Source organism: Podarcis cretensis (assembly GCF_951804945.1).
Source record: "Podarcis cretensis genome assembly, chromosome: 17".
NCBI classification, from domain to species: domain Eukaryota; kingdom Metazoa; phylum Chordata; class Lepidosauria; order Squamata; family Lacertidae; genus Podarcis; species Podarcis cretensis.
Window position 1 is genome coordinate 9,248,735 of NC_137187.1, and position 27,035 is coordinate 9,275,769.

Here is a 27,035-nt window from a genome sequence, read left to right on the forward strand (position 1 = left end):
TCTCTTGTGATAGAGCGTTCCACCAAGTCGGGGCCAGTACTGAAAAGGCCCTGGCCCTAGTTGAGACCAGTCGAACCACCTCGCTACCTGGGACCTCCAAAATGTTGTCATTTGTGGACCTTAAGGTCCTCCGTGGGGTATACCAGGAGAGGCAGTCCCGGTGGCATAGCGTGGGGGGTGCAGGGGGGGCCGGCCGCACCGGGCGCAACATCTGGGGGTTAGGGTTGTTGTTGTTGTTTAGTCGTTTAGTTGTGTCCGCCTCTTCGTGACCCCGTGGACCAGAGCACGCCAGGCACTTCTGTCTTCCACTGCCTCCCGCAGTTTGGTCAAACTCATGCTGGCAGCTTCGAGAACACTGTCCCACCATCTCGTCCTCTGTCGTCCCCTTCTCCTTGTGCCCTCCATCTTTCCCAACATCAGGGTCTTTTCCAGGGAGTCTCTTGTGATAGAGCGTTCCACCAAGTCGGGGCCAGTACTGAAAAGGCCCTGGCCCTAGTTGAGACCAGTCGAACCACCTCGCTACCTGGGACCTCCAAAATGTTGTCATTTGTGGACCTTAAGGTCCTCCGTGGGGTATACCAGGAGAGGCAGTCCCGGTGGCATAGCGTGGGGGGTGCAGGGGGGGCCGGCCGCACCGGGCGCAACATCTGGGGGTTAGGGTTGTTGTTGTTGTTTAGTCGTTTAGTTGTGTCCGCCTCTTCGTGACCCCGTGGACCAGAGCACGCCAGGCACTTCTGTCTTCCACTGCCTCCCGCAGTTTGGTCAAACTCATGCTGGCAGCTTCGAGAACACTGTCCCACCATCTCGTCCTCTGTCGTCCCCTTCTCCTTGTGCCCTCCATCTTTCCCAACATCAGGGTCTTTTCCAGGGAGTCTCTTGTGATAGAGCGTTCCACCAAGTCGGGGCCAGTACTGAAAAGGCCCTGGCCCTAGTTGAGACCAGTCCAACCACCTCGCTACCTGGGACCTCCAAAATGTTGTCATTTGTGGACCTTAAGGTCCTCCGTGGGGTATACCAGGAGAGGCGGTCCCAGTGGCGTAGCGTGGGGGGTGCAGGGGGGGCCGGCCGCACCGGGCGCAACATCTGGGGGTTAGGGGGGTTGTTGTTGTTGTTTAGTCGTTTAGTCGTGTCCGACTCTTCGTGACCCCATGGACCAGAGAACGCCAGGGTTAGGGTTAGGGGGCTCAAATTACTTGCCTTGCCCCGGGTGCTGATAACCCACGCTAAGCCACTGGGCGGTCCCGTAGGTACGTGGGTCTTAGGCTTTTATGTCTTTTTTATGTTTGTTGCCTCGGGAAGGCAGCGTATCTGTGCTTCAAATAAGTAGCTAAATAAATGACAGCTAAATAGAGCCTCCATGTTCAGGAACAGCATCTATTTCAGTGTTAGAGGGTAGAGGGCAAGCAACAGGGGCCGGCTGTTGCCTTTCTGGCTTGTTTGCGACCTTTCCAGAGGCATCCAGGTTGCCAGTTGTGGCAAAAAGGGGTGTTAAGACTTTTTCCTGAGCCAGTGTAGATTGTGAAATACTGATAAGATCTTAATTGCACTGGCCAGCTAATTACTTTATGGCCCCAATTAGCCCCAGCATAACGCGGTCCGGCACGCTTCCCAGCCAAGCTGCTCTCAGACCTTCTTCTTCTCCGGTTTCGCCTTGCAGAGTAAACACAGCGGATCAAAACCGTTGCAGTCTGCTTCAGATCCAGACAAACACCAAGCACTGTGTATGTCCAAATTCCATCAGTTCTTTATTGCAGCAAATATTTACAGCTCAGCATTTCCCAACTCCTCCTGGACTGCTAGCATTCATGGCGTCCTCTCTCAGAGACAAAGAGAGAACAACAAGCTCCTCCCTCCTTTCCCACGTCAGAATGGGAGGCACACTCAGAACAAACATTAACCCAGTAAGTTCTGAACCCCAACACCCCCTCTTGCAGAGCATTCTGACAAGACCTGTGGATGTACCTTAGCAGACCTCTGTGAGATCAATCCCTTCCCCAATGCCTTGCGCCCTCTCCTGGCGTCCCTGTCAGGCATCTGTGGAACATCCTCACAACTCTTAGATTCGCACTGTGCGAAACTTACCCACGCACCTGTTGCCTGATACCTCTCAGGTGGAATTCCCTGCGTTGTGCGACTGGACCTCCTGGGCACAAACTCAGGCACTGCCTCTGACTCACTGTGGTCAGCAGGTGTGTCCTTTGCATCCTGGGATTCCCCCTCTGACTTAACGCGTCTTCGAACCTTTGGAATTACCCTCACAGGAGAACTAGGCTCACTCTTGGGCTCCCTTTTTACAACTTGCGGAGATGCCCCATCCTGCTCCTGACTTTGGTCAGTGAGCTGATCGTCATCAGCAGACTCAGCCCCTGGCTCTCCTTCCTCCTCATCAGAACCTTCCTGCTCTGAATCGGAAAGACATTCTGAAAGAATATCGCGTCTGGCAGGGGTCTTTGACCTTTCCTCCTGCTTACAGAACTCAGCGTGTTTACTGATCAGCAGCTTACTCTGATCACCTGACGGGTACGCAAACCTCCATGCACGAGCCGTTGGCTCATACCCACAGAAGATCATTTTCTGGAACTTGGGTTCACCTGGCCCTCGCAAAGCTTCAGGCACCAGCAGCGAGGCCGTTGATCCGAACGCACGGAGGAAGTGAACCTGTGGCTTCCTCCCGTGAAGCATGAAAAACGGTGTGTCTCCTACCACTGAATTGTAGGACCGATTCCAGGTGAAGCTCACATATTTAACTGCCTCCATCCAAAACTTCGGAGATAACCCAGAATCTGACAGCATCACCTGTGCAGCTTTAACCAGAGCCTCACTTCTTAGCTCTGCCACCCCCCTCTGTTGAGGAGAAGTCACTGTGTGACTTATCCCTTTCTTGTGAAAGAACTTCTGCAAAGCAGACCCAGTAAACTGTGAACCTCTGTCACTAGCAATTTCCCTGACTCTGGTGGAGAACATTAGTTCCACCTCCTCAATCCAACGACTAATCAGCTGTGCTGCATCTTCCTTGGATTTGAGACCATGTGTCCAGGTGTTCTGCGAAAAATCATCCTGCAGTGTCAGCAGAAACCTGGCCCCTCCCAAACTTGGTTCCTTCATGGGACCCAACAGATCTATGTGCACAAGATCAAAAGGTTTTGTGGTTACCCTCTCCACCCTGGGGTAACTGCACCCTCTTACCTTTGCCTGTCTGCAAGCCTGACAATCTAGGACTCTTGCACATTCTTCAATTCTACAGCCTTTGGAAACCTCAGGTAGCACCTGTAGTTCTTCAAGACAGGCATGGGCTGTCTTCTTATGCCACACACACGAACATGAAACATGAGTGGGAACTGTAGCACGCAGGGCTTGTGCTTTCTCAACCTTCCCCTCACCCTCCAGAGACGTTTTAAGAATGAAGAGATCATTCTGCCCCTTTGCAACTCTGACCAGTTGCTTCCCTCCTTTGGAGATTGTACAAACATCGTGTTCAAAGCAAACCTTAAACCCCTTTTTCAACAAATAAGGCACAGATAAAATACAGTGTTGCACTCCTGGCACAATGCAAACTTCCATCTGCTCCTGCAAAACAGAAAACAACACATTTGCAATTTTAGTCACATTTTTCTTTGCCCCACTTGCAAACTGAACAGTTTTTTCAGCCAGAATTGCCGTGCAATTCCACATCTCGACTGCAGGGGTCTCTGGGATCAGGTGGCAGTTAGCTCCTGAGTCGATTAAAAAACGAAAATCAGTGTGTCTCTCAGAGCTGTCCTCAAACAAAGCCATACTGGCAACAAACGTATCGCTGCCCCCTCTCTTTGGGCTTTTGCAGCAGTTCTGTCTGGTTGTCACGGCAACCAACTCCCCCTTGCTCAGGACCTTGGCAGCTTCCGTAGAAGTAGCCTCCTCCGTTGCCTTGGAGACCGGCCTGGCCTCTGCGTTCCCACGCGACTCTTTAGGCCTTATCTTCACTTTGTCCATGTGGCCGACCTTGAAGCGTCTAGCTCTCCGCCGCCTTCCAGACTTTGCATGACGACGATCCCCAGTGGAAAAATACTGCCCAGGGCTCCTTTCAGCTGGCCTGGCCCCCCTGCTTCCGGAAGAGCACTCTGTGCCAGCCCTGCCCTCGCTGAAACTGCGTTTCACTTCAGCACTCACAGTGGAAAACTTTTGAAACTTGCCTTTGGAATTCTCAGCCCCCCCGACTTGCACCTCAGGGACTGGGGCTACAGCCATTTCCAGGCTCTGCATGACTCCTTCAGGGCCCTGGCCTCCTGCTGAGGTTTCACACAAACTTCTCAGCACCTCCCAGGCAGCCCTTGCTGACTTTACGCCCTCCAAACTGGGCAAAAGTGATGCATGTACGCATGCTTTTAGCATAGCAAGCTCTCTTTGCATTCTCTGCTGGCTTTCTTCAGGCAACGCAGCCTCAAAGCCTGTAATGTCTGTCCCTTCAGGACCCAAGGGATAGATGAAGAGTAGTCATGAAAAATCAGTGAGATAATGCTCCTGAGCATGTGCAAAGGACCTCAGGCATACCCAGGGGTGCCAACTTGAATAAAATATAGGGGGCGTGGTGTAAGTCCCGCCCCACACATTCAATCACACGCACACCATTTTAATGGCAATACTTTGGGGCCCCTCCAACCACCCCAAATATTTTATTGGGGGGCAAAGACTCCTCAGTTCACCCAGCTACAACTCAAACCCGCAATCTTATTTTTCATTTCATTTAAACCCTGGCGCCGGTCCCTGTACTGTAGTCTAATATTGAGGGGGCTGAAGACACCTCCGTCCCCTAGAGTTGGCACACCTGCTTCAGGTGGAAATTATTCTGCTAGATATCTGACAAAGACATTTTTCCAGCACCCAAGGCTTGCACGTTCATTTCATAGCTGTCAACTTTCAGATTTGAAAATAAGGAATCAGTCTACGGGATATCTAACAATCCGGGATAGCAGTGGGAAACGGCACTGGAATAAGGGAATTTCCCGCAAAAAAAGGGGAAGGTTGACAGCTATGCTTCATTTTGGGGTACATGGGGGTGAGCTCACCACATTTCTTTGGAAATTCTCTCGCTAATCTGTGAACAGTGTTCCTCTCCTGTACAATGCAATTTGACCCAACAGCGCTGCCTACTGGCCAATGGTCACATCACAGCCTGAAATACAACATTTTGCAATTCCAGAGAGGGCAGCCCTGTTAGTCTCTTGCTAAAAACCCCACCACGAAATTCATGGGCCATCTGAGAGGAATCCTTTGGCCTGGGGAGAAAGATGGTGCCAAGCTGATGGGGGTGTGTGTGTGTTTGGAGCAGGGCCGGATTTAGGTTTGATGAGGCCCAAAGCTACTGAAGGTAACGGGCCCTTTATATGTCCAGCTGTCCTTTCTCAACAACAAATTGTCGCTGTTTTTTGTGTTGCATATATGCTATGTGGTAATTTATGGACCTAAGAGGTATCTAAAGCCATTTGTACATGTTTCCATGCAACCAGTCCATGCAGAATGTAGGCACCATATATTTAGAAATGAGCAAACCAGTGATATTTTAGGGAGCAGGCGGGGCCCATGATTTACATCATAGAGTCTACACAACACAAAACACTGTTCCTGTATGTAGGTTTTATTTTATTTGTTTTTTATCTTATATTTTGGAAATGTACACCCAGGGTTTTCTTCTTTAATTTTTTGGGGGGCCCCCAAGAGAGTGGGGCCCTAAGCTATAGCTAGTTTGGCTTATACATAAATCCGGCACTGGTTTGTAGTGGCAGGAAAGTTTTTTGCAAGGTGTTCTGGGAAGGAGAAGAGAGAAAAAAGATTGGGATCCATCTGGTAACAGTATATTATCCCTGAACTTGCATTGGACAATACTATTCCATCTGAGAAAGACCAGGGAGGAAGCCTATCGTGGTGGCAAAGCACATGTGCACATAAAGCGTGGCAGAGCATACGCTTAGCGCATTGAACCGCATGCCTTTCCAGGTAGATCAGTCTGCAATCCTGGAGAACAGCTCCATATGAATGCAGAAGTTATCGGGCAAGATCAGGTGTGGGGAACCTTTGACCCTCCAGATCTTGCTGAAAATCCCTCCCAACAGCTTCAATAAATCATTATTAGACTATAAGCCAGTGTTTCCCAGACTGGGGTCTCCAGCTGCTTTTGGACTACAACTCCCAGCATCCCTAGCTAGGAGGATCAGTGGCCAGGAATGATGGGAACTGTAGTTCAAAAGCAGCTGGAGACCCAAGTTTAGGAAACACTGCTATATGCAATAAAAATGTGTTGTTATGAGTTTGTAGATGATGGACACCTCTAATCCCTGGATCCAGCAAGGGTGAAAAGCTAATCAAGCCAGGTTAGCTTCCTGTTGAGGTGATCACCTGGATATTAAGAGAACAAAGGAAAGGGGAATCTGTGCTAGATGGAAATAAGTGGGGCCCGTACTTCAACTCTTAGTTTGAAGTATAGAGTTGAGTTTTGCTGTGATGTGACCTAGAAACAAGCAGAGAAAGAGACTGTCCCAGGTCTTCTTACATCAAGGTAAAGGTAAAGGTAAAGGTACCCCTGCCCGTACGGGCCAGTCGTGTCCGACTCTAGGGTTGCGTGCTCATCTCGCTCAAGAGGCCGGGAGCTGGCACCGTCCGAAGACACTTCCGGGTCACGTGGCCAGCGTGATGAAGCTGCAGCTGGTGAGCCAGCACCAGCGCAGCACACGGAAACGCCGTTTTACCTTCCCGCTATAAAGCGGTCCCAGTGCTTTCGAACTGCTAGGTGGGCAGGAGCAGGGACCGAACAACGGGAGCTCACCCCGCTGCGGGGATTCGAACCGCCGACCATACGATCGGCAAGTCCTAGGCACTGAGGTTTTACCCACAGCGCCACCCACGTCCCTTTCTGTGGCTATACGAGAAACAATACCCTTTTGGGGTGTCAATGTTGTGAAACCCCTCCATCGTAGGCTCTGGTTGTATATATGTCCAAATAAACCATACAGTGGTACCTTGGTTCTCAAACTAAATCCTTTCCTGAAGTCCATTCCAAAACCAAAGCGTTCCAAAACCAAGGTACACTTTCCCATAAAAAGTAATGCAAAACAAATTAATCTGTTCCAGACTTTTAAAAACAACCCCTAAAACAGCAATTTAACATGAATCTTACTATCTAACAAGACTAGCGATCCATAAAATGAAAGCAATAATCAATGTACTGCACTATAAAATAAATAAGACAGTATTGTAGATGATAAAAAATAAAATTAATTTTTTCCCCTTACCTGCACTGATGATAGTCATTGTTTGGATGGGGGGCTTTTATCAATTTCCACAGTCAATCAGTCAATCAGTCAATCAGTCAATCAGTCAATCAGTCAATCAATCAATCAATCAATCAATCAGTAGCTGAACTGGGTTCCACACAGTCACAAAAACAAATTAATCAAAAAAGCCTCAAAAACAAAAACACAAAATAAATAGCAAAAACAAAAGCACCAAAGTTAATCAGTTCCAGAAGTCCATTTGACTTCCGAAATGTTCGAAAACCAAGGCGCAGCTTTTCTGCTTGGTGCACGGGCCCTGGAAACAATAGCCAACAATAGCCAATTGGATGTTCAGCTTCCGAAAAACATTTGAAAACCGGAACACCTACTTCCAGGTTTTCCAAGTTTGAGAACCAAAGCGTTTGAGAGCCAAGGCACCACTGTATATCATAGACACTATAGCCTCTGCTATGCCTCATTCCCAAAAGGAAACACAAATCCTGTATGAAGAAGAGTCTGGATTTGATATCCCGCTTTATCACTACCCGAAGGAGTCTCAAAGTGGCTAACATTCTCCTTTCCCTTCCTCCCCCACAACAAACACTCTGTGAGGTGAGTGGGGCTGAGAGACTTCAGAGAAGTGTGACTAGCCCAAGGTCACCCAGCAGCTGCATGTGGAGGAGCAGAGACAAGAACCCGGTTCCCCAGATTACGAGTCCACCGCTCTTAACCACTACACCACACTGGCTCCAATGAGCAATGGAGGGTTATCCCTTTATGTGTGCATCACCCTGAAAGTTTGGCACATCCTTTTCTTGCTCTCACCCAAGGCTCCAGCCCATGGATGTGTTATGACTTTTTGAGGATGTGTGTTCTAATGCCTTGATTATTTTTCTACAGGGAATCTATATTCCACTGTTTGTTTGTACATCTGGGGACAGATGCCTTGTTCTTTTGTGGAGAGGAAGTGTTATGCGTTAAGAGGGGGTAGACTGTATGCCTGAGCCGCCATTCTAATTCCCGGATCCAGCTCGGATTCAATTGCTGGAATAGACAGGCCAGTCTGGTAATGGCCCACTAAGCATGGATCTTTAAGGTAACAAAGGAAGTGGTTCTGTGCCAGAGGGTAAATGGGCATGGTTAGCTGGACACAGTCTGACTGTTCGTTGGAAAGACTAACAGAGTTTAGTTTTGTGAGCTGGAAACCAGAAGCAGGATGAATCAGGCTGGGCAGCTGAGAGACAGAGCCATGCCTGATTTCTTCTGGAATCCAAGGCTGTGGGTATGGGAGAAATAAGTTCCTCTTGAGGTGTTAGAAGAAGAAGAAGAAAAAGAAGAGTTTGGATTTGATATCCCGCCTTTCACTCCCTTTAAGGAGTCTCAAATCTGCTAACATTCTCCTTTCCCTTCCTCCCCCACAACAAACACTCTGTGAGTTGAGTGGGGCTGAGAGACTTCAGAGAAGTGTGACTGGCCCAAGGTCCCCCAGCAGCTGCATGTGGAGGAGCGGAGATGCGAACCCGGTTCCCCAGATTACAAGACTACCGCTCTTAACCACTACACCACACTGGCTCTCTGTTAATGCTGTGAATCCCTCCAAAGTGTTGGTGTTGACCTTTAAAGCCCTAAATGGCCTTGGCCCAGTATACCTGAAGGAGTGTTTCCACCCCCATCATTCTGCCCGGACGCTGAGGTCCAGCGCCGAGGGCCTTCTGGCGGTTCCCTCATTGCGGGAAGCAAAGCTACAGGGAACCAGGCAGAGGGCCTTCTTGGTGGTGGCACCCGCCCTGTGGAACGCCCTCCCATCAGATGTCAAAGAGATAAACAACTACCTGATATTCAGAAGACATCTTAAGGCAGCCATGTTCAGGGAAGTTTTTAATGTGTGACATCTTAGTGTATTTTTGGTCTTTGTGTAAGCTGCCCAGAGTGGCTGGGGAAACCCAGCCAGATGGGCGGGGTACAAATATATTATTATTATTATTATTATTATTATTATTATTATTACCATAGGCTCAGACTGTAAGGTAAAGGTAAAGGGACCCCTAACCATTAGGTCCAGTCGTGGACGGCTCGGGGGTTGCGGCGTTCATCTCGCTTTATTGGCCGAAGAAGCCGGCATACAGCTTCCGGGGCATGTGGCCAGCATGACCAAGCCGCTTCTGGTGAACCAGAGCAGTATACAGAAACGCCGTTTACCTTCCTGCCAGAGCGGTACCTATTTATCTACTTGCACTTCATGCTTTCAAACTGCTAAGTTGGCAGGAGCAGGGACTGAGCAACGGGAGCTCACCCCGTCGCGGGGATTCAAACCGCCGACCTTCTGATCGGCAAGCCCTGGGCTCTGTGGTTTAACCCACAGTGCCAGGTTGTATATATCTGCAAATAAACCATATATCGTACAGACACCGGGCTCCACTGTGCCTTATTCCAAAGGAGACACGAGCCCTGGGTTAAGCTCCTGGCATCTCGCACTGCTCAAAGATCAGAGTGGTGCGCAACATATGGAACCATTGCAGAACTGCCTACCTCACCTATAAACAGGGAAGAGTTAAAACACACACCCCAGTCAAATGAAAATGACCACCCAAGTTACTTAACCTTGGCCACTGAAAGCCAGCTCAGAGTGGAAAGTTTTACAGTTCATCTAAAAGATTCACAGTTCCTTTAAAAAACGCCATGACGATTACAATGAGTCCATACTGGCAAATTCCTGACTCCACCTGCTTCTCCTTTCCTTCTACTAGCAGGCATCATAAACTCTCATTTTCTGTGACACTCCCAACTTTCTCAATACACAGTGCCTGGTTTTGTTTTTTTATATATAAAAAATGTACTGCTTTGATTAGGTTATCAAGATAAAAGTGATCTGTTCACCAGAGCATTAAATCACGTAGCGATGGATTATTTAAAGTATCTTGGTTCATTAGCCATGCATTACCTTTAACATTTGGCAAGACTGAATTGTGGCCAGGTGGTGTCCCTTTGCAAAATGGCAAAGGATCTGGGTATCTGCCCGGCCAAACCGTAAAAGGGTGGTGCAAGGGACATTTTGCGCTAGCAAAAGGAGTCGGAGATATGCACATGAGTATCTTTTGGGCTGAGAACATTTAGTGAAGATTAAAATGGAGAGACGTGGAAGACCTATGAGCTTCAGGTTGTTGGTAGGAGCCAAATCCTGTGACACGAGGCCACATAAACTAACCTGAAGTCAGGTCCACTTATATTCAAGAAGGTATGAAGTTGCCATAGGCCACATGTGGCAAACTACAATCCCCCCCATCTTCTGCAGCCAGCATGGACGATGATTAGGGATAATGGGAGTTGTAGTCCAAAACGAATGCAGGTTAGATTCCCAGTCTGATTGGTGGCAGCTTTTCAGAAGCCAAGGGAGTCTTTTCTAGCCTCACAACATGGGAGAGGTTGTAGCTCAGAGTGAGAAAGCGAGATAGAGAGCACATGTTTTTGCACATTGTTGTTGTTTAGTCATTTAGTCGTGTCCAACTCTTTGTGACCCCATGGACCAGAGCACGCCAGGCACTTCTGTCTTCCACTGCCTCCCGCAGTTTGGTCAAACTCATGTTTGTAGCTTTGAGAACACTGTCCAACCATCTCGTCCTCTGTTGTCCCCTTCTCCTTGTACCCTCCATCTTTCCCAACATCAGGGTCTTTTCCAGGGAGTCTTCTCTTCTCATGAGCTGGTCAAAGTATTGGAGCCTCGGCTTCACGATCTGTCCTTCCAGTGAGCACTCAGGGCTGATTTCCTTCAGAATGGAGAGGTTTGATCTTCTTGCAGTCCATGGGACTCTCAAGAGTCTCCTCCAGCACCATAATTCAAAAGCACCGATTCTTCGGCGATCAGCCTTCTTTATGGTCCAGCTCTCACTTCCATACATCACTACTGGGAAAACCATAGCTTTTACTATACGGACCTTTTTTGCACATAGAAGGTCCAAATTTCAGCCGTTAAATCTTAAAAGGAGCTCACGTAGCAAGAATGAGAAAGACCCCGGAGTCAGAAGGGACAAGACTAGGCTTAGGGCAAGTATGGGGAACCTTTGACCCTTCAGATGCTCCCATCAGCCCCAGTCAGCATGGCCAATAGTCAGGGATGAGGGGAGTTGTGGTTCAGCAACAGCTGGGGAGCCACAGGTCCCCCACCTCTGACTCAGGGACTAGCAGTGTGGCTTCATATTTATATCTTTATACTGGAGATACCAGAGGTATTATGCACACACCTGCAAGCTACGATTTGTCCCACATCCGCTGGAATCTGGATTTGAACCCATACCCCGAGGTAAGGAAGAAGCCAAGGGCAATTATCGTAATTAAATCACTGTGCCACACATATGGAGCCTAGAACTGGCGTCTGTTAATTACTGTGGCTTGGGGATCCCTTAGCTGTGTGCCAGAGAAACAAGGAATAATTTACCACTTGATCCAAAATAACTGACCTTTGAGCAAGCAGTCCTGCCAGAGGGCCAATGACCCTGCTATAATTTGATTTTAATGAACAGTTTGTACCTTGCTGCAACACCTGAAACCATTGTCCGTCATGCCAGGGAACATCACAGGATTATAGACCATTTGCCAGGTGAGCAGATGGAAATAAGACGCAGCGATGCAGAGAGACGACCTTCCAGAAATGATGCAATTAAACAGATGCTTAATGTCAGAGGGTGTTGCTGCAACCATTGAGTGCGATGCATATATAAAGAAATGGAACTGATGCAGAGAGCTAGAGAAACTCCTGCTCCCCTTCAAGATGGCCAGGATTCTGTTCCTAGCATCTTTCCTACTCTTAGTTGCAGGTAAGTCCGTAGAATTAGTGGCGCTTCAGGGACCAGAGGGCTGGTTCATGCAGACCTTGTTCAGCACTTGAAGATAACACATGTAGCTGGCACATTCTTGATTAGTGGCAAGTGATGGTTAGCATGTATGAAAGGGCTATCACAGGTCGAAGACCACTGGTCAAAAATCTGTATCTCACCTCAGTCACAAGGCTTTAAGTGGAGGAGATTTATAGATTCAGCAGATAATTTTCAAGGGATATGACAATCACAGGTAGAACACATGGGTATGCACATGTGTGTACACAAATGTGGGTGGTGCTGTGGTCTAAACCACTGAGCCTCTTGGGCTTGCCAATCAGAAGGTCGGCAGTTCAAATCCACACGACGGAATGAATCTCTGTTGCTCTATCCCAGTTTCTGCCAACCTAGCCGTTTGAAAGCATACCAGTGCAAGTAGATAAATAGGTACTGCTGCGGCGGGAAGGTAAATGGCATTTCTGTGCTCTCTGGTTTCTGTCACGGTGTTCCATTGCACCAGAAGTGGTTTAGTCATGCTGGCCACATGACCCGGAAAGCTGTCTGTGGACAAACGCCGGCTCCCTCGGCCTGAAAGCAAGATGAGTGCTGCAACCCCATAGTCGCCTTTGACTGGTCTTAACCATCCAGGGGTCCTTTACCTTTTTTACACAAATGTGTGTGCAAGAAAGGGGGTGCCAAACTGCGTCCCCGACCTGGATGAAATAAAGCCTAGTTTCGCCCTGGCCTAATTACCCTTTTATCTTTGAACTAAGCATGCCACTCAGTGAGAAAGCTTTATTCTTTTTTAAAAAAACAAAAATGCATCCTGCATTTGGCAGGGCAGGGAGGTGAGAGAGAATAACAGCTGCCACCCCGTCCCCCCCAAAATTGAGCAGCTGCGTCAATATACAATGACTACATCCAGGCCAGCACAGGAACAGCAGTGGTGAAATAAGATGTTATTTATTCCTTTATTTTGCAGGTGTATATCCTGACTTGCTACCAGAGGATAAGAAAGAAGACTTGGGAGGAGGTAATACAAAATTCTACAATTTATGCACAGGGACAGGGACACACACACACACACACACACACACACACACACACACACAGTCCGCTTACTCCCCTGGCCAATGGATGTGACCAGGAATCTCCCCTTTGAGCTCCATAGGCCCAGGTCAGCTGGCAACTGAAGCAGCTTCTTAGTTGGAAGCAGGGGAGAGAGAGGGAACCTCCCTTCGGCTGGTAGAAGGTGATAAATAAAAGGGAAGAATATTGTGCTGTTCCAATAAGCTGGATGACTTTAAAAAAAACCCCCAAACCAACCAATTTTAATGATGTTGTCAGCATGATTACCAAAAACGAACAGCAATGGGGGAAAAAAGAGAAAGAAAAAAATCTTTGCACAAAGCTTGTGGAGAGATTATAGGACATTGCATCAAGAGATCATTACCCCAGACATTCCAGTATTTTCCCCTTGTTGCAATAAATCCAAATTTGGGAGGATTTTTAAAAATTCTTTTGGATACCTAGATTTTTGGCTCTTAAAATTCTGCATATGATTTAATTGTCTCCCACTGATAATACTTATTTGGCAATGTTCAGGCTGCTTTAAATGCAATTTTACTTTTTAGCAGAGGAAGCAGGTAAGCAAAGATGGGAGCTGTGGGCTCAAGACCCTCCCCCCCCCAAAAAAAATATATATGGACGCTGGAGCGACACTTTCTCCTGCCCATATGCCCATAGCTACATGTACCTCAAAATCAAACTGGCTAATACATACATGAAGTTTCGGGATTAGGCTGAGCTACACTCTTGACTAGATGACTCTCAGGGTCCCTTCAACTCTACCCATTTATGACTCTGATTGCACTGGGAAAATCTGAGGACCTTTTACCCTCCTCGATGGGTACGTGGCATTGCTCCTGGGAGATGTGGATCAGGGCCCTCTTTGGGACGGACTTCTGCACCCACCTCTTGCTGAGAATGCTCAGAGTTTCCCACATTGCATCCCAGATACTAGATGCTCCTAGCATCTCCTTAGAGAAAGCAAGGAGGACAAAACATTTCAATGCAGATCTTAAATGCTTTATTGCCGTACAAGATTGTGGCTTCTGTTCTAGTTAACAAGTCAAGTGCTCCTTGGATGAGAGAGTAAGAGAGGCTGTGACTCTAGAGGTGAAATTGGGTAGCTGTGAATTGGGTTCTCAATGCTTTTCAAAAAGGGACTCAAGGTCAGTGGCAAGAATTAGACAAAGGTGGAAGTCACCAGCTAACAGAGGTTGCGGTTATACCTGAGCATGCGCCACAGGCAAACACTCTCGTCTGTGAAACCCTCCTCGACACCTGCTCCACTCAGTACGTCTCCTGGGAGGAAAGGGGACTTGGGCATGCAAAGTGGCAGCCAGAGGTACCGTTGGGCCAGGGTGCTCAGGGTGGGGAGCTGCTCAGATTGCGCCTCCCACCACTGAGACAGGGAGACATTTGCAGGAGCCGCCTGTGCCAGCTGTTGGTAGCGGAACCACTCCACCTCTGCCACCTCTGCCAGCCCAGGGATGGCCTGCTCCTGCTGCAGCAGCTGGCTCCAGCCCACAGCGCCCACCTGCTTGGGATCAAGGGCCCGCACGGCCTTCAATGTGGGCACCGCAGGGTGAGAGCTGAGCAAGTGCTCCAGGCGGGTGAGGCTGCAAGCCAGGACCTCGCGGAACTGCGATGCGAAACGAGGTGGGCACAGGGCCAGCTGCCTCCTGGTGTTTGGCCCGAACCCCGTGTCCAGGTGGTAAGAGAAGGCAATGCGCAAGGCCTCCAGCTCGCCATAGGCCCGGTGCGCTAATGGCTCCCCCAACTTGTGCAGGAACTGCGCCGTGCTCAGGAGGACTGCCCCGTGCTCCGCTGCAAAGGTGGCCTCCGCCACCAACTCCTCGCTGCCAGACCCAAGGAGCGCTTGCAGTTTGGCCATGGCGGCACCCTCTTCTTCATCAGCTGCCACGAACTCCATCAGGACGGGGAGATGTTCTGCGATGACGCCGGCCTTCTCCAGCCAAGCCTCTGGCCCAGTCCACCTACTGGGAACGGGCAGGGAGAGTGCCAGGCCGCGCTCTCTCAGAAACAGCTCATAACGGTGGCGCAGGGCAGCCCGCCTCCCGAATGTCTCCTCCAGGAGGTGCAGCACAGAAACCAGCCTTTCCAACTTATCTGGCCACAGCTCCATCACGAGCTCCAGCTGGTGCGCCAGGCAGGGGATGTGAAGGGCAGTGGGTAACACCGTGCCCAGAACCCCGTTGGCAGCAAAGGCTTGGATCATGTGGGCATTCCCTGAAGTGACCACAGCCAGCACCCTGTGGGACAAGATGTGCCCTTCGCTCAAAACGCCCATGACGGCCCGGGCCACCAAATGGTGGCTCAGCTGCTCCAAGAACTCCACACCCAGGAGCAGCGGAGACTGCCCAGGCCTGTCGAGAGGCAGGACAGAGATGCCAAGGATGGCCCGCCCGTCCCCTGTCGTCGCCTCATGAAGGAAGACAAAAGTATCGCGGCGGTGGAGAACCTGCCGGAGACCCGACTTGTGGCGCCGCCGCAAGGCCGGGAGAACGCTGCGGTGGAGCTGGGCCACGGATGGGAGCAAGCGCCTCACACCCAGCGGGCGCGTGATGAGAGCCTCGAAGAAGCCTGCCTCAGAAAGCGGGATGCCTGTGTGGGCCAAGGCCTGCACCAGAGAGAGCAGGATTGGGTCTGGTTCGGGGACGGTTTCCGAGCGGCGGCACCAAGATTGTCCCTCAGAGCGGAGGGATGAGGCCGAGGCCTGTTTGCGAAGCGGGGGGCCCCTGGTGGAACCGGCATCCGAGCGACGGCGGCTGGGAGGAACGTGGGCCGGCGATGACTCCTCAGAGTTCAGGGAGGAACGCAGGCCAGAGGCCTGGGTGGGCTTCCTCAATGGAGTTGCCATGGCTCAGCTGTGGAAGAAGGTGGACAGGGTGTCAAGAGAGGGAAAAGATGTTTGTTGTACCTGGAGCAAAACTCTAACATTGGGCAGAGACACACCATACACATCACTTCCCTCAAAGAATATTGGGAACAGGGGGGCCAACTTGGACAAAATATTGAGGAGCCCCCCAAGACATGGCACACAAACATCATTCGAATTGCAGTGTCCATCAACTTTGGGTGCCCCCTCCGGCCCCCTCAAATATTTTAGGGGGGGCAAAGGGACCTCAGCCCCTAGGATAGGGTTACCAGATGTTCCCGGGGACAGTCCCTGGATTTGCAAATCTGTCCCCAGACAAATTCCGTCCCCGGAATGTCCCCAGGTTTGCAATCTGTCCCCGGGAAACGTGCAGCGGCAGCCTCGGCAGCCCGGAGCCAGCCTGTTAGCGCAGTTGGCTCTGGCTGGCTTCAGGAGCTGCTCATTGCTGTGGTGCCTGCCATTTTTCCTGTACCATGGCAGCGAGCAGCTCCTGAAGCCAGCCAGAGCAAACTGCGCTAACAGGCAGGCCCCTCCTGTGCAATGGCCGCCCGCCCGTGATTCCCGAGCCTCCCCTGATCTGTCAAAACAAAGGGGGAAGATGATCGGGGAAGGCTTGGGAGTCACGGACGGGCTGTTGCACATTTATGTTTCACAGGGTGTGAAAAAAGGGCTTTGCACCTTTATAAAATATGCATGTGTGTTTGGGCCCAGGGTCTTTTGCCTCACCATCCCCACTAATGACTCCCTGTTGCTACTCAGCTTTAAAAAAAAAAAAAAAAAAGTGGCCCCGGATTCATTGAAAAAAAAATCTGGTAACCATGTGTCATTTTAAAGACATATTCTTGAAGGAGGAGTGGATGGGAAAAGTGGCCAACCTTCCAATCGGAGACATTGGTGGCTCTTTGCTTAGTCCGCAAGTATCTAAGAAACAGGACTGGACCAGGCTAGGAAACCATTTGGGAGATATGGAAATTTGGAGTTCTCTTGCTTCCCTTTCACCAGATGTTTCCTAGTACACTGTGCAATTAGACAACTCTTCACCTACATGGAGATTACGGACAACAAGAACCTTGCCTTGCTAAATGGAAGGAAAGAATTGTGGCATGGCAGGGTTTTTTAATTAATGGTGGACAAGACAGACAGTGGGTTGAGTTTCTGCTATGCTTGATCATTTGCAGAGTAGAGCCATGGAACATTTTTTTTTTAAAAAAGTGTCCCCGGAATCATTGGGGAAAAAAATCTGGTAACCATACCCTAGGGGTTGGCTCCAGTGCCTGGGAACTGGAGTTTAAGGGTGCTGGGAAGAGCAGTTCTGTGATGGGGTGGGGAAGCAAGGACTATTACCCGGAAGTTGTGTTTTTTAAAAGTTTCTTATTAATTTTTTAACGGTAACAACCACCAGCACCGTATTTTCAAAATAGGAGCTGTAGAACACCCAAACTGGACAATAACTGTGTTGGTTTCAAGCCAGTATAACAAGTCATGTGCTTTCAATGTGCGTTTAATGTGCTTATGTTGTGGGTCTACCCACTGCTTGTCGTTGCAGGACCCTCCCACACCTATTTTCACCCAGTCAAGAAATAGCAGCAACAACATACTAACACACTTCATTTTACAGCTCAGCTTCCAACACACCCAGGTCTCCCCATCCCATCCCTGAAGATGCAGTGCTGCATAGCACAACCATTTACAGTGTGCAAATCTTTGCCTTAACACATTGCATCTCTATCGGGAAAAGCATTGGCTGCTACACTTCTGAACAGCAGCAAACATGGAACAGCAACAAATCAGGAACCGGAGTCTCTGAAACAGTTTTCTTCCCCATGTAGGGTTGCCATTTTGTTAAAAGGGAAGGAAAGCTTCTAGCTTTTAGCAGCTAGGGCGCAGCAGGTGGAGGTTTTCTAAGCTTGCTGCACTGGAAAGTATTTCTCCTGCTTATTTCTGCTGGGTCCTACAGGAGCGGGAAGCACAGAACAACTGTCCATTAAGAGGCAACAATGGGGCAAATGTTTGTTCATTGTGCAGGCTTTTTACTTTTACATCCACACTGGCCCTAGGCCACACCATACATCAAAAGCCCTCTTATACCTCTTTAAATAGTCCCGGCTTTCCCCAGAGAATTCTGGGAGCTGTAGTTTATTAAGGGTGCTGGGAATAGTAGCTCTGCAAGTGGGCTAGGGACCAGCTCTCTCTCTCTCTCTGCACCCTTAAACTACAGTTCCCAGGATTCCTAGGCAGAGGGACAGACCAGAACTGTTTTTTATAAAGTGGAGAGGGCTTTAAGAGTTTGGTGCAGATGTGAGGGTCTTTCACCACATCCTCAAGTCTACCCAGTTCATCTGCTTCATGCTACCCAACAGCCCTACCAGAGAAAGCCATTTATGCATTAAAACCATTCTCCTCTCATGGCACATTATCGCCACCTACACTTCACCCACCAACCCCAGACTCACTTAACTGTACAACACAGCTCCAAACCAAAGGCAAGGCTCTAGAGAAACAAGCATCTACCTTTCTCTCTCCCTATTGGTAAAACCTATTTGGTGTTTCGCAACTTTCTGACTAGTTGCAGCACCTTAGCCAGACCTAGTAGAGTAACCACAGAATCCACAGAAGCAATTGGCGACTTGGCTGCAGACAGGATAGACAAAGCAGGAACCAGGAACTTGTAGTTAGGTGTTTATTATATACAGTGGACTATTTACAGGAACAGAACACGGATCTTTAGCTAGCTCTCTCTTACACGACTCACAACTCCTACACTGACACACAGAACTCTGAACCCTGAACTCTGAACTAACACATTCCCGTTAGTAGGCCATTAATTATCACTAGAGAGCGTGACCAATCAGGGAGCTGTCTGCATGTCTCTGTTATCACCAGGCAGACTTACTCCTTCAGATTGCCTTCTGGCTGTCTGCCAAACCTTAATTGACTCTGTGTGAGTAGCTGCACGTACAGTTTCCCAAGACTCCCTTCACAAACCAAGCCCAGAACCTTTATTCCTCATCTACAGTAAACACAGGAAAGCACATAGTTCCCAGGTAGCTACCTACCCACTCCGCCTGTACAACAGCATCCAAGTGAATCTCCCTGAGACCCACCCTTGCTGCCTACCTCTTTTATGACCCCAGCTATGTTTGGCTCCGCCCATCCACTTAGGACTCACCTGTTCCACCTGGGAATGAGGCCGGGCTTTACTTGATCAGCCAAAACAGGCACAGGCAGTGGTGTTGCTAGACTTGTGTGACACACACAAGTGTACTAAAGAGAAAGGAGGCGCTAGTAGTTGTTGTGTTGGGAAGAAGCCAGAGATTAATTTCTGCTTCATTCATTCTATGAACCATAACACCCAAATTGGGCTGATTTTTTTTGGTGCCCCCCCCCCCACCAACTGGCAGTGCTGCATTTGACAAGTTGATCTCTGGAGGGTGTTCAGAAAGAGTGTGTGTTTGTGTGTCATCCCTGGAAAGTGTGCATAGGGATTACTCAGTGTTTTAGGAATGCAGGGGTATGCATACTCCTAATCATTTTGAGAATCTAAGTTTGGCCTCATTGAGGGGCAGTGTTTCAATATGAGTAGGAAAATGAGAATAGCCTTAAACATTTTTTTAAAAAGAAAAAAAGCACTGGGATTACTAACCTTTTTTGGGAAGAGGTTGTGCACCTTTAACAGTAGAAATTTAACAGGTGAAGCATTTCCTGGTATCAAGGTACAGTACAATCATAGGAAAAGCTTTACTGGAAGCTAATCAGGTAGTTGACTTGCCATGGGAAAACAAAACAAAACTGGAAGCCTTATGCATGGCTAGGAAAGCTTTTGGAGTAGAAAACTTTTTAAAAAAAAATCAGGGAGACAAGTAAGCATTTTAACAGCTGCGTCAAATGTAGACGAGTTACCATCAGTGCATCTCTATACTGGAGAAAACATCACCTGGTGATTTATGCCTCTTTTGCAGCTGTTAACAGGCACACAGCCACTGCTTCTTAAAAAGAAAAGGTGGCTGTTCTCACTGAGAGATAAAATACAGCATTTATTTTACTTTAAGGTGACAACAACGTTTAGAAGCCAAACCAAGCTGGGCTTTTTCTTGTTCCTTGGGATGGTGTGGGAGAACTGAGATTTTTCTGCCATTGAGTATCTCCTTGGTTTGACTTAAATGTTTATTTCACTAATCATTTCCCTCTTTGTTGGGAAGATAGGGACTGTGACAGTGGGACCAAGGCTGTCTGTCAGGAAATTCTCAGCTCCATCACCAAACCACAATGCCCTGGATACAAAGCCATGGCAATTAAACTAATATTAAGACCAGATTGTAGCCCGTCAAATGTTAGGTTTTTAGCTATTCCACGGTGCTTTAACTACGTAGAAGTGGATTATTGGAACCCTATTCCTAAGCAACCTCTCTCATCTCAATATGTATGGTCTGAAGGCACACTAGTGCCATGACCTTGCTGAAGCTGAGATCTGGGTCTGATCAATGCCTGAATGGGTGACTAGAAAACCACATGTGTACTGTCTTGGGTTCCAATACAGAAGGTTCTATTCCTGAAAAGACCTCTTCTCATACCCTCCAATGTTTCTCTGATGAAAATAGGGACGCCCTATTCAACAACAACAGCAATTTTATTATTTATACCCTGACCATCTGACTGGGTTGCCCCAGCCACTCTGGGTGGCTTCCAACATATATAAAAACGCAATAAAACATTAAAAAAACCTTCTCTTTACACGGCTGCCTTCAGATGTCTTCTAAAGGTTGTATAGTTTACTTATCTCCTTGGCTCATGGGTTGCATAACTCCTGTACCCTCCAACATTTCTCCGATGAAAATAGGGTCATCCTAAGGAAAAGCAGGTGGCGCTGTGGGTTAAACCACAGAGCCTAGGACTTGCCAATCAGAAGGTCGGCGGTTCGAATCCTCGCGATGGGGTGAGCTCCCGTTGCTCGGTCCCTGCTCCTGCCAACCTAGCAGTTCGAAAGCACGTCAAAGTGCAAGTAGATAAATAGGTACCACTCCGGTAGGAAGGTAAACGGCGTTTCCGTGTGCTGCTCTGGTTCTCCAGAAGCGGCTTAGTCATGCTGGCCACAAGACCAGCTGTAGGCTGGCTCCCTCGGCCAGCAAAGCGAGATGAGCACCACAACCCCAGAGTCGGCCACGACTGGACCTAATGGTCAGGGGTCCCTTTACCTTTTAAGGAAAAGCAGGACATTCTGGGATCAAATCAGAAACCAGGACAGCTTATGTAAATCTGAGACCGTCCCTGGAAAATAGAGACACTTGGAGGGTCTGTCTTGGTTGCACCTATCAGAACCACTAACTTAGAAAGGCATACAAATGAGGACGGCCACCATTGTTGATCTGGATGGTGCAAAAGTGACCTCTCAGTGGCTAAAGAACAGAGTTCCCATATAGAATACTACTAATCTACCTTTAAAGGCAATTCAGTGTTTCATGTCCCTGAAAGGACTATTCCAGATTCATCTGTTTAACCTCATAGAATACCATTTCATGCTTTCCTTTCCTCCAGATGTTGATGAGCCTGCAGTACCCACACCACCTGTAATCATAGTTACTGGAGTGATAAGCGGTGAGTCTACACATTTCTTCTACATCATGTAATGTCATCGATAAAAGGAATGGGCAGCAGTGAGAAATGGCTTAGACTTAGAGCATTCCTGGGTCACAAACCACCATGAGCCTCATTTTTAGTGGTCCAGGGATTGCCTGTAAAAATACAATAAAAATCGTACAGCATGTTACAGTTGCTGCAAGAGGCAGAAAGACAGGAACCCTGTTTTCTCTTTGCAACATGGCTGTGGAAGGAACTGGGTGTGGGGAGTTTGAGTGGACAAACACCCGGAAGCAAAACTATTAAACAGCCCCTCTCTTGGCCTTTCTCAGCCTCAGTTGAAGCTTCCAAGGCTGCTTTTCCTCATCGCTGTTTTTAAATCGAGAGACTGACTCAAGTAATGCCTAGGTTGGTCCTGACACACAAACTAGACAAGATCTGTGATGGGTGTTCCCATATTTTTCTTCACGTTTTGGCAAATAACAGCTGTGGAGGGTGGAAGAAAGGGGGGGGCGGCGTGATGAGGACCCCAGGGCTGGACTGGGTTGGGTTGATTTTTCCTCCCAGGACCATTTTCTCAGTAGAAAAATGGCCTCCCCACTTCAGCTGCTATTTGCTTTGTTCCTCTAGGTGAGACCACAGTGGCAAAGGTTGAGACCACAACAGCAAAGGTTGAGACCACAACGGCAAAGGTTGAGACCACAACGGCAAAGGTTGAGACCACAACTCCAGCATCAACACCTGGTGAGCATCTTTTTGACAGTTTCATTCATTTCCGCTTTCTATATTACTATACCCAAGGCAGTTTACAAGCTGAAGAAACAACAAAATATACAACAAAGGTTGCACACCTTATATTACAGGGGTGCCCAAACTTTTTTCAAAGAGGGCCAGATTTGATGAAGTGAATATGCGTGAGGGCCGACCGAAGTTGTTTTTTTAGGATAGAGGTTGCTGAGCTTTTCAAAGGATTTTACCCCAGGACATATACTGCCATGGGGGTCAGATTAAATCGACCAGCAGGCCAGATTAGGCCCCCAAAACGGACTTTGGACATGCCTACCTTATAACAATCTGATCCAATACAAAAAAGCCATAATAAAAATATATCTGTAAAACGAACAACTATTATCAAATATAGTAATATATTCAGTGATCTGTTGGAATTTAATAGTACACAATTGAAATTAAAGGAACCCCTGACTGTTAGGTCCAGTCGTGGACGACTCTAGGGTTGCGGCGCTCATCTTGCTTTATTGGCAGAGGGAGCCGGCGTACAGCTTCCGGGTCATGTGGCCAGCACGACTAAGCCGCTTCTGGCGAACCAGAGCAGCACACGGAAACGCCGTTTACCTTCCCGCCAGAGTGGTACCTATTTATCTACTTGCACTTTGACGTGCTTTTGAACTGCTAGGTTGGCAGGAGCTGGGAGTGAACAACAGGAGCTCACCCCGTCGTGGGGATTCGAACCGCTGACCTTCTGATTGGCAAGCCCAAGGCTCAGTGGTTTAGACCACAGCGCCACCTGCATCCCGTCATCAGCAAATAATAATTAAACAGAAATCCACTGTCAACAATAACAATAAATGTTTACTAAACTAGGATCAATAAAAATAACAGCAAGTCACAATGCATGATTTCACCGCTGCTTGAAAACACCCACCTACCATTTATATCCTACAAGGGAATGTCCAGGGTTCTCCTCTCCCCATTTTATACTCATGGCATCCCTGGGAGGCACCGTATTTTTCGTTCCATAAGACACACCTGACCATAAGACACACCTAGTTTTTAGAGGAGGAAAACCAGAAAAAAATATTCTGAACGAAACAGTGGATGTATGATTTTTGTGGTTCATGCTGTGGCTACAGACATGTCATCTGATGGTGAATTTGGGGTGACCCAATGCAAAAATCCTGAGGATCCATGTGGATCCGTGCTTTGTAAACACATTTTTGCACCATTTCAGTCCCAGGAAACAGTGAATGCATGATTTTTTTGGTGCAGGCTGTAGCCATGGACATGCTATGTGATCTGATGGTGAACTTGGGGTGAATTTGGAGTGACCCAATGTAAAAATCCTGATGATCCATGGGCTCTTACCTCCCCACTCCCAGGCAGCCTCGCTAGCATCCCTTATCTCTCTTCCAATCCCACCGATCAGCTGCTTCCTTTCAACACTCCCTTCCCTCTTGTTTGCCTTAGTGTCTTTCCCTTAGCTGGAGCAGTTTTTTGCTCCTCCTTTTCTTCTAATTTCTCTCCTTATTGCTTTAGTCTTCCTGTTTCCCCCCCTTTGCAAGTTTGCTGTCTTTACCTCCCCTTCCCAGGCAGCCTCCTTTATCTCTAGAGTCCCTTATCTCTCTCCCTGATCGGCAAACGATCAGCGGCTTTGTTTCAACACCCACGTCCCTCTTTCTTATTTTATTTTATTTTTTATTAAAGATTTTCTTGATTTACAAAAGTGTGTGCAATGTCTCTCTCTCGTATATATATATATTTTCCACGTAACATTTTTACAAGTCAGTTTCATTTGTTGAGACATTGGGAAGAAAGGGGGAAAGAGGTGGAGGGGGGAAGATAGTGGGGTGTGTGTGTGTCGGGTGGCGATGAAGCATGATTTGTTTTTTGCCCCTAAGCAATTTGGCTCCAGGGACCACGCATTCACTCCATAAGACGCACAGACATTTCCCCTTACTTTTTAGGAAGAAAAAAGTGTGTCTTATGGAGCGAAAAATACGGTAGATTAGGCTGAGAGACAGTGACTGGCCCAAGGTTACCCAGTGTGCCTCATGGCTGAGGGGTGATGTGAACCCTGGCCTCTTATTTCCTAGTCCAACACATTAACCGTTACACTACACAGGTGTATTTTACCAGTGTATGATTTTATTTCTCTATAGCATTACTCATGAGCCACTCTTTTGGATGTAGTTCACCCAAGGGGGTTTGTAACGACATGAAAACACAGAGAATACAATTATCTGAAATAACCAAAGCCAACAAAGGCAGCCACTTTCTCAATGATTTACAATGCCAGTTTATAACAATCTGCAGAGGCGAGGTAAAACATTAAGCAGAGTGCTATATTCTGTAACATTTCTCTGTAGAAAAAGACCTCGACTCAGATTTCCAGATAAAGACACCCTGCATCTCTAGAGTTTTCCATCTTTCTGCTTGTTATTGTTGCTTTAACAAATAAAACTTCCTTCTTTTATTTCTTCATCCCAATACACACCTTTATCTAGCACCTTCCTCTGAATGGCTTGTCTCTTTCCAAGCTTTGTTGCACATAGAAGAAAGATCTTGAGATATGGCTCAGTCATTAGCTCGCCATGAGAAAACACCAACCATCTTTCTTAAGCCATTAGCTGTTCGTCTTCTTAACAAAAGGAATGACCTTCCAGTTGTTAACACACATATATTTGTTGAACAGGGTGTATTACCCAGGGAGGGAAGCCGGGATCGTGTCCAAACCCAAATTTCCGGCCTCATCACCATGGGCACCATGACCACGGCCCACGTCCGAAAGGAAAGGGATTCAAGAAGCCAAAGCATGATTCCTCTTCTGAGGAGTCGGTCCTCTCAGAATGGAAACCCAAGTTCCATTCCTCCTCCGAGGAGTCTGGCTCCTCAGAACGAAGGCAGAAAAGAGGTGGTCACCATCACCATGGAAAGAAGGGACATAGGAATCTCTGCAACACTCCAGCATGTGGGGAAGATGGAGACTGCCCAGATGATCTGAAGTGTTGCCTTATTTCCCGCTGTGGGAGGAGGTGTGTGAGACCCGTACCCATGCTGCAAGGAAACAACCTTGGGGAATAAGTGTCTTAAACTCTGATGCTTGTTCCAAAGCTCCATCTTTGGTAAGTAGCGTCCTGCATTGCTCTGCACCAGTTCCATGTCCACCATGTCGAAACTGGCAGCCATGTTGTGCCTAATCTGCTGAAAATAATATCTATTAATACTCTGATATTGTGGAACAGTGGTACCTTGGTTCTCAAACTAAATCCTTTCCTGAAGTCCATTCCAAAACCAAAGCATTCCAAAACCAAGGCGCGCTTTCCCATAGAAAGTAATGCAAAATGGATCAATCCATTCCAGACTTTTAAAAACAACCCCCAAAACAGCAATTTAAAATGAGTTTTATTATCTAACGAGACCATTGATCCATAAAATGAAAGCAATAATCAATGTACTGTACTATAAAATAAACAAGACAGTATTGTAGATGATAAAAAAATAAAATTATTATTATTTTCTTACCTGCACTGTTGATAGTCATTGTTTGGATGGGGGGCTTTTATCCATTTCTGCAGTCACACAATCAATCAATCAATCAATCAGTAGCTGAACTGGGTTCCACACAGTCACAAAAACAAATTAACCGAAAAAGCTACAAAAACAAAAATGCAAAATAAATAGCAAAAACAAAAGCGCCAAACTTAATCCATTCTGGAAGTCTGTTTGACTTCCAAAATGTTCAAAAACCAAGGCACAGCTTCTGATTGGTGCAGGGGCCCCCAGAAACAATAGGCGACAGCCACATCGGATGTTCGGCTTCCGAAAAATGTTCAAAAACCGGAACACTTCCAGGTTTTCAGCGTTTGGGAACCAAGGCGTTTGAGTACCAAGGTACCACTGTATTCTGCATTCCCCCACCTACCCTTCCTGAAACAGTGGAGTGGGAGGTGGGAAAGTGTGTTTTGACCATTTGGGCATATAAGCAGTATAGAAGTTAATGATAATTCTAGTTTTGTTGACGAAAAGGTGGGAGACCAGCTTTTGCACCACTTGCGTCTCCTGCTTGGCCCAGAGAGAGGCTCCATTCTCCAAGAACTTGCTTGCTAGCTCTTTGAACACCAGGTGGAGCCCCCAACCCCACTTAAACAGCCTGTTTCTTTTCTCCCCCCACAGAACTCGAATAGATGTCACAGCAGGACCACAAGTGGGACCGGCTGAATAAATTCTGCGCCCTTTCAGGTTTAATTGGCTTCCTCCAAAAGCAAAACAAAAAACAAAAAAAACTAACCAGATTAAAAAAGAAGCATTAGCAACTGATTCTCAAGCCGTGTATGCTCATCTTTTGTGCCCATTGAATTAATTTGATATTTGCGTGAAAGCTCAGGCCCTCAGGGCACCTCGATGATGTTATGGAAAACACGAATCATAACAAAAGCAGCATGGGAGGGTGGCTTGGACACTACCAGAAAGCAATGGTGGAGCATTTCTTGCTGGTGCCCGGGGTGGGTAGGTGTGCCATGGGGGCTGTGCACACTGCTAGAGTGACCCCCGCCCACTGGAGCCAAGTGGGGCCATGCTGTGCCGTTTGCCCAGCCATGCAGTGGGGAGCCTGGCTGGCCAACTCCTTTGAAGGGCACACACAAAAGCGGCTCAGACTGGCAGGGCACAAGCCTGTTGTGTCCTCCTCAAGGCTAAGTACACACT

At 47.9% G+C, this 27,035-nt stretch overlaps 2 protein-coding genes and 1 long non-coding RNA gene across 4 annotated transcripts in view; all 3 read left to right on the forward strand.

Annotated features, from left to right (window-relative positions):
• The window catches only part of LOC307206610, an 85,647-nt gene that overhangs the window by 22,531 nt on the left and 36,081 nt on the right, over positions 1-27,035 (forward strand). The gene's annotated exons all lie outside the window — the stretch shown is intronic.
• Positions 1-27,035, forward strand: part of LOC307206509 (killer cell lectin-like receptor subfamily B member 1B allele B) — a 44,203-nt gene that overhangs the window by 4,649 nt on the left and 12,519 nt on the right. The window lies entirely within an intron of this gene.
• On the forward strand, positions 11,940-26,618 carry LOC307206497 (uncharacterized protein). Of its 2 annotated transcripts, XM_079959828.1 has the most exons (6): positions 11,940-12,055; positions 13,038-13,088; positions 21,552-21,611; positions 22,224-22,337; positions 25,024-25,453; positions 26,505-26,618. In XM_079959828.1, exons 1-5 carry the CDS (start codon positions 12,010-12,012, stop codon positions 25,410-25,412), a joined length of 660 nt encoding a protein of 219 aa, XP_079815954.1. In that variant the 5' UTR covers positions 11,940-12,009; the 3' UTR covers positions 25,413-25,453; positions 26,505-26,618. The 2 variants fall into 2 exon arrangements, with proteins under 2 accessions (XP_079815954.1, XP_079815955.1); XM_079959829.1 differs by lacking the exon at positions 21,552-21,611.

Coding starts and splice junctions, on each gene's coding strand:
- LOC307206497 (XM_079959828.1), top strand. CDS start 12,010: ATGGCCAGGATTCTGTTCCTAGCATCTTTCCTACTCTTAGTTGCAG. Junction 12,056..13,037: donor TTTCCTACTCTTAGTTGCAG/GTAAGTCCGTAG, acceptor TTTATTTTGCAG/GTGTATATCCTGACTTGCTA. Junction 21,612..22,223: donor AGTTACTGGAGTGATAAGCG/GTGAGTCTACAC, acceptor TTGTTCCTCTAG/GTGAGACCACAGTGGCAAAG.